This window comes from Gossypium hirsutum, chromosome D05 (genome assembly GCF_007990345.1).
Source record: "Gossypium hirsutum isolate 1008001.06 chromosome D05, Gossypium_hirsutum_v2.1, whole genome shotgun sequence".
NCBI classification, from domain to species: Eukaryota; Viridiplantae; Streptophyta; class Magnoliopsida; order Malvales; family Malvaceae; genus Gossypium; species Gossypium hirsutum.
The window spans coordinates 10,676,871-10,684,765 of NC_053441.1; the positions used below are offsets into that span (position 1 = coordinate 10,676,871).

Genomic DNA, 7,895 nt, shown 5'->3' on the forward strand with positions numbered 1-7,895 from the left:
TATCAAAAAAGCCCTATTTTTTAAAAATTTATCGAAATGAGCCTGATATTTTATTATTTACCGAAATGGGCCATTTTCCTTGAAATTGCGTCCACGTCAGCGCGATGTCAAGGGGTGTGTCAGCAAATCGCGTCCACGTCAGCGCGCTTTGCTTATGTGGACACAAATCGCGCCTACGAGGACGTGATTTTCTGACACATCAGCAAAACGCGCTGGCGTCCACGCGATTTGCTGACACGTCCCCTGACATCGCGTTGACGTGGACGCAATTTTGGGGAAAATGACTCATTCCGGCAAATAATAAAATACCGGGCCTATTTCGGTAAATTTTTTAAAAAATAGGGCTTTTATGTGTAATTTGCCCATTTTTTGGTATTTTGCCCCTAATAATACATATTAATGTATTACTATAATATGTAGCTCAAATTATGTATTGTAGTTAATATTCATAATATTGTAGCTCAAATTGTCAATCCGTCTATACTATTGTACTAATAATATATATTAATGTAATATTGAAGAGTTAATTGATTAAAAAAATAAATGCAACAAGTATAAAAAAGATTCAAAATTATTACGAACAAGATTTGAACCAAGGTACTAAGGGAAAAGAGCAAGCATCTTAACCAACTAAGCTAAACTAATTAATTAACATATTATAAAAATACTGTTATTATCTTAATTATATTACTTACGTTCTAATGATTTATCGGACCTATTCCATACACGTGTCAAATCAGAAAAAATAATACAACAATTCTGTAAAAAAATCCGGTGTTTATTTCAAATAAATAAGGAAAATAATGATTTGAATGTTTCAAAATTCAATTTTAAACCGAAAAATCAAAATTTAGAGGCAAAAAGGATCTTTTTCGACGAAAACTGCGGCAAACCGTCTCAATCGAAAAGTTATTCGAAATAAAAAAAAACCGTCTCAATCGGACAACCGAGCCAAAAGTTATGGCCTTTTAAAGTTTTCCAAGCTAAAAAACATAAATTGTTCATGAATTATTGCTTCCACGTCAGCAAATCGAGCTTTCGTGGACGCGATTTGTTGCCACGTAAGTAATCGCGCTGACGTGGACGCGATTTGCTGACACATCCCCTGACATTGCGCTGACGTGGATGCGATTTCGGGAAAAATGACCCATTCCAATAAATAATAAAATACTGGGCCTATTTCGATAAATTTTAAAAAAATAGGGCTTTTATGTGTAATTTGCCCTGATTTTCTTTCTCTCTTTGAAAACTCTTATTCCTACTTTCCCTAGGGTTAGGTACCTTTTTGTTATGTAAGAGTGAGTAATTCTCGTTTATTACAAATTATAAAATGACAAAATATCTCTGATTTATATTTATTGTTAATATTACTGCTTTTATCTAGTTTAAATAAATTTTAATTTTCATTTAAATATAATTATTTTTGAAAATTGAATAATCTCAATGAATGGAAATTAAAGTCGGTCAGAAGTTTTAGAAGGTAATGAATAGCATCTACTTGGGAACTATAAACATCATACGAATAATTATAAAATGAATCAAATAGGGTTTGTATGGAGTTTGAGTTGGATAAAACTTCAACTTACTTTTGAATTTATTGCTATTCTACTACCAATTGGTATCAACAGATGTCATGTTAGTGGTATCTGTAAAAAAAATGAAATAAAGGCAATAAAGGAACAAATATCCTCTAATTGTTCCTTTCCCATTTGTGAGGTCTTCCCTCACTTTCCATTAAAGCTTGAATAGGACATCATGGTGCAACATTAAAAAGAAATTATTAATAAATAATTTTATAATTTTATAATTTTTATGCATGCTTCTGCTTAAACCTTTTTTCTATCTCACATTTTCATTTTTTATTATAAAAAAATCACTTTTATATATTAGAAGTGAAATAAAAAAGTGCCATATGTGATATGGCCCACTCTTGTAAAATAATTATTTTTTACTTTGGTTTTAGTAAGTGATTGAGTTAACATGAGTTCAACAAAAAGAATTGTTTTTTTTTTATATATTAGTAAAATTTTAAGGAATTATTTTTAAGCATCGGATTTCTTTCAAAACATTAATAAATATATGAGATGATTATTTTTTTTCAAAGGAAATAGTAAAAAGAACATCTAAAATCATAAATGTATTAATAGGTCGGCTGGGCACATGATGAACCAAAGTGTGGGCAGTGCAACTTTGCTAAGCAATGGATAAGTTATCGTTTTTAAAACATTGTCCGAGTTGTAAGGGTAATCAACCGAGTTGCACCATGGATAAAACTGAGTCGTACGTATTCGATTCACTTTTTCATAGTTTAAGCTCTGACTTGTAATTCGAGATTCATTTTCTCTTGGGGCCCCCTACCCAGATATTTTTTAAGGGAAATGGAATAGTGGCTTTAACTTCGATATAATTAGTAATAATTAGTGTAATTCACATGTCCGAATTTCAGCATCGACTTCTGATAACCCACTCATCTTCTTCCCAGAAAACACTATAAATTCTCCCTTAAACGCTTTACCTTTCCTCAACGTCTACTTTTTTATATTTTCCATTCCTCACATTTCTCCACAAAAAGTCTTCCAATTTTTTTCCCAGTTTCTCTTTGCTGCAAAAATCAAAGGCAGTGGGATCTAAAGAATCGAAGGGTTGTTTGTATTTTAGGGAAACGAAATGAAAACAGGTTTGGTGGTGGATGGCGATTATGTATATGAAGAAGAGAAGCATCTAACTGTGCTTAAAACTTCGCTTTTCTTCGCCAACGATGGCTTCACTGTTTACGATTGTAAAGGTCAGTTGGTTTTCCGAGTGGACTCGTACGGTCCTGACCCTCGTGATAAAGCCGAAGTTGTTCTTATGGATGCTCATGGAAGATGCCTGCTCACTGTCAGAAAAAAGGTATTTTTTTCTTTCTTTTCTATTTAAACGATATGTCTGGGTTCTGTTCAGTGAAATGGGACAATAATTGGATTTTCTTTTATGGGTTCTTTTATGATCTGATCTGGATTAATGGGTATAGATTTGATTTCCAAATGGTTTAAGAAACTTTTGACAACTCGCTCATGGTGGCATTTGAACGATTTGATTCGGTTTGTCTGAATCTGTTTAATGAAATGGGACAATATGATTTGATTTGGATTTGGATATATAAGTAAATATTTGATTTCCATACGCTTTAAGAACTTTGGTAACTCGTACATGGAAGGTAACTCGCTTAGATACGTTTTTCCCCTTATAATTCTCTTTTCCCTTTTTTTGGCAAGTTCAGTTAAAGGGATAGTTTCGGTTTTTATCTCAATTGGATTCCCCATTTACGGAAAGCAATATACAAAATCTGATTTAGATTTTTACTAAATGGGGCATTAATGATAATCTATTTCTGTTTTATTCGCAAAGGAGAAAGAAGTATTTTCAATTTAAGTGAGTTAACTCGTCTTCTCCCTTATTTTACCTGAACAGAGGCCGAGTTTGCATCACCGGTGGGAAGGGTTTTTAGGGGAAAGAACAGAGGGTCAGAAACCGATCTTCAGTGTGAAAAGATCGTCCATAATCGGACGGTGCGGGATGACAGTGGAAGTGTTCAACAATCCAGGGCTGGAGTACCAGATAGAAGGGAATTTCGGACAACGGAGCTGCACGATCTTCAACGCGGCCAAGGAATCAGTGGCTGAGATTAAACGCAAAGTTGATGCTTCCACTAACGTGGTGCTTGGTAAAGACGTTTTCTTGCTTTCTTTAAAACCCGGTTTTGATGGGGCCTTTGCTATGGGTTTGGTGCTCGTTCTTGATCAGGTTAACGGTGGTGATTACGTTGAAAATGATGAGGCGGAGATGATCCCTACCACAGAGGATTAATGTGCTGTGCATTTTATAATTTTCTTAAACGAAGAGATGTGGAAAAAGAAAGCTGCTTGTATATTATTACAAAAGTAATAAGAGTTTCCTTTGAAAGAAGACTAAAATTCGTTTGGTATAGAATAATTAAATGAAGAATTGGAAAACCAGAGCTTAATTTTCATTTATTTATTTATTTTTCACCTCTTTTATAAATATTTAAAACATAAATTATTTTGGTGGACAAATCAAATGTTTATCCACATTTTACTTTTGTTTTAATAGTTCATAAAGAATATAAAGTACAAATCCTACTTTTATTTACTACACACCATGAAGCACAAATTTAGAATATAATGTGTTTAAGCTTGATTGGAGCCAACCAAATCACTAATCCAATTGACTTTCTCTTTTACATCTTTTAGGTAGTCGCAACTCTTTTAATACAAAATTTGGTAAATATTAGATGATTATTGACCAACCAAATCCAAATTTATCAACTTTTGTTAGCTCAAAATGTCTCAACTTGCAGATTTTAGGTGGCCTTGCTTTTGAGAGCCTATCAATTTATTTTCTTCCCATCTAATTATCCTTAGAGGATGCCGAGACGCATCAATAGAATGTCAATAATTCAAAATTAAATTATAATTTGTGCAATTTATTATTTCTAATTTTAATTTATTTTTGGAAAACTAATTCCTTCGGGAAAACATAAAATTCCCCGAGATTCTTAGATTTAGACTACTAAAATGAAATTAGATCCCCAAACATATAATTAGATGGAAGCCTTTTTTTTTGTCAAATTAATTGTTTTTGTACAACAAATTCATGGTCGGCCACAAAAGAATAAGTGGACGTAAAAGTGAGGAGAGGAAAGAACATTTCATACATGTGGTGCAGCATTTAAATGCAATTTAGGCAACATTTAATAGATTCCAATAGGTTTCATGGTCACACCCGGTTTGATTAGTAACCACCGCTTCTCTCTAAATAAACAAACCAAAGACTACACTCTTCTTTATAATTTATTAGTTTTCGGTATTATATGCATTTATGCATTTGTATTTTTATTTCTTATAATTAATAATATTTATTATGAGTTTGAATAAAAGCAAAACAATAAATCTATCTTGAAAAATTGTCCAGATATTTTAAAAGTTAAATTCCCATAAATACAACTTAGTTTGAGAATTGATATTAGAGTATGAGTTAATTTTCATGTTTAACATAATAATATATAAATTAATTTTGAATTTATATGTATTGAAATTATCAAATTAATTATTAATTTTTAAATTTAATGTTAAAACATAATTTCATTTTTTTTAGTTGTAATGTTAAAAACTATTTTTTAACATTTTATGTTTTAAATATTTTTCTGTTAAAAATAAAATAATAATGTTATTAATTAAAAAGTAAATTCAAATTGTACCAAATATAATCAAACTGAACATATATTAATAACCATATTCTCATATGTACCAATTGAACAACATCAGCACAATCACTTTCTAGTTTAACTTTTTGAAAGCCTTCGTTTCAAGTCACCTCTAATTTGTCTCAAATAACTCATAGTTCCGAATGAAAATAGCAAATAATAATTGGATTCGACTAATCACAATGCACACCAAGTTCATGGTGCAAAGTATAGAATCAAAACTGCAAACAAATGTTGTCATTATAATATTACATTCATATGGATATAAAAACAGAGTTGAGAAAAAAAAACCTAAAAATGATTTTGATCTTGGCACTAAAATGTTTCATTTTCAACTTTTAAACTTCATCTTTTTACTTGTGGAGTTGCATAAATAATGCGGATTTTTTTAGATGCTATTTTTTGAAAAAGATTAAATGTCGAATGTTATTTATAATGGTGAATCTTAATTTTAATTGATATATAACTATAACGTTAACTAAATGATAATTATTTTTTTAACTCTAATAATTAATTAATTAATTAATATACTCAATTGTGTAGTTCAAATGAAGAAAACTTTATTATACAAATAAAAAAAATATTGTTGATATGATATTATTGAATGTGATTTATAATGGTAAATTTTAATTTTAATTGATATACACCCATGACACTAATTAAATGATGACTAATTTAAACAAATAAAAGCAAATATTTTTTAATGTCAATTTAGTAATATAATGAGCAATAAAATGTATTATTATCGATTCAAAAGTTTTAAAAATTCGTGGTTTTATATATATTATTATAGATTATAGATAAAGAATACATTATTAATAAAATAATTATAACTATAATTATTTTTATATGTATTGTATTATATTATCGATTTTATAGATTAAAAAAATGGAAAACACAGATAATACAAAATAATAATTATTAATTGATTATTTTTATTATTTATGTAATTAAAAAAACTTGAATTTTTATCATTTTAAATTTATCCAATTATATTGAGTGATTTTGTAGATTTATAATTTTATTAATTGATAATATATTAGGTTATTTTTTGAGGTAGAACTTTTAAGAGATAAAATTAATTAATTTCACATTAATATATTATCATGTTAATTAATATTATTTTTATTATTATCACATAATAATATTAATAAATTATTATTCTAATGTCAATTTAATTTTTTTTCAAACTCGTATTTTTATATATGTTATAGATTATTTTTTAAAATATTTCATACCTTTTTGCTTTTTTGGTCAGTAAGTTCATTTTTTTGGGGTTGGATAAGCTCCATTATGGTAAGAATATACTCATTTGAGCAAAAGGGTAAAAAAAATGTATAAATCAAGATTGAAATCCATGTCATTAGAAAAAGGCTCGAATATTATATTGAAGAAAAGGGAAGCTTATGAAATGACTTTAATTAATTTATTAATAGAAATTTCAAATATAAATTATTACATATAAAATAAAAATAAGATAAATTAATAATTTAAAATTAAGGTAAAAGATAATGACAAATTTATGTGAATCTTTCAAATCTTACAATTATATTATTGATAAATTATGCAATTATCATAATTCATTATAAAATTACAAGTCATGTTTTTTTTAAAGGTAAATTCATTAATTCATTTAATGAATGAAATCATACAATTCAAAAGAAAAAAATGAAACTATACAATTCAGAGAAAGAAAAAATAGTAAACACTCGTCATAGATGGTGAAAGACAAGCTCCAGCAATACAACAAAAGCTTTAGCCTTAGTATCAATAGAACATTATGACACGTTGATAATTAGCATTGTTACAACTCAAGCACGACGTATCTGGAGTGATTGCAAGCACTTAATATGATAAGGAAATCAATCCCGGATGGTCCAAAGTGGTGAGCAAAAATCGAAAAAAGAATCAATCATTCACCAAACTAGAGAAGACGACAACAAAATCATCCCCAAAATCATTGTAAAACTAAGATTACATGTGTAATACCCTGAAAATTTTTACAGTATGGTATTATTTTTGATATAGTAAGGAAATAAAGTGACAAAAAAGAGAATTTTGAGTTATGACAACATTGGGAAGTATTTTATGACATATTAATTCAAGAAAGGATTAAATTGTAAAAGTGAGAAAAGTTTTGTTACCCAATAGTAAATACTCAAAATTTGAGAGGTTAAAATGTAAATATGAAAAAGTTGAAAGATCAATAGTGTAAATATTTTAAGGGTGGAATAATATAGAACCTAAGAAAAATGGATGAATTGGGATCAAATTGAATAGATGAAGAATTATGAGAGACCAAATTGTAATTTTACCAAATTAAGTGATGACTCAAGGATGGAATTTTAGAAGATCTAAAGGGAAAAATGGTCAATTAGAAGAGAGAGAAATCTAGAAAATAAGGATGATGTTGGAGATATTTTAGATTAAATAAATAAATATTAGTTTATTATATTTTGATTTGATTTTTTTTCTTAATGATATTTTATTATTTTATTTAGTGTATATATATATGTGGAAAGAAAGATGGAAGCCATCATCCCACCATTTTTCCATGCATCAACATGAGAAGAAGAGAGAAAGAAAGAAAGTTTTGCTTTCTTTACAATTTGGTCCTCACACAAAAAAT

At 28.6% G+C, this 7,895-nt stretch overlaps 1 protein-coding gene across 1 annotated transcript; it reads left to right on the forward strand.

Moving 5' to 3' along the window:
* The first annotated feature begins 2,170 nt into the window (after window positions 1–2,170).
* On the forward strand, window positions 2,171–4,012 carry LOC107906464 (protein LURP-one-related 12). Its single transcript, XM_016833459.2, has 2 exons — window positions 2,171–2,892; window positions 3,454–4,012. The coding sequence occupies exons 1-2, from the start codon at window positions 2,668–2,670 to the stop codon at window positions 3,847–3,849; spliced, it is 621 nt and encodes a 206-aa protein (XP_016688948.1). The 5' UTR covers window positions 2,171–2,667; the 3' UTR covers window positions 3,850–4,012.
* The last annotated feature ends 3,883 nt before the right edge of the window (window positions 4,013–7,895 follow it).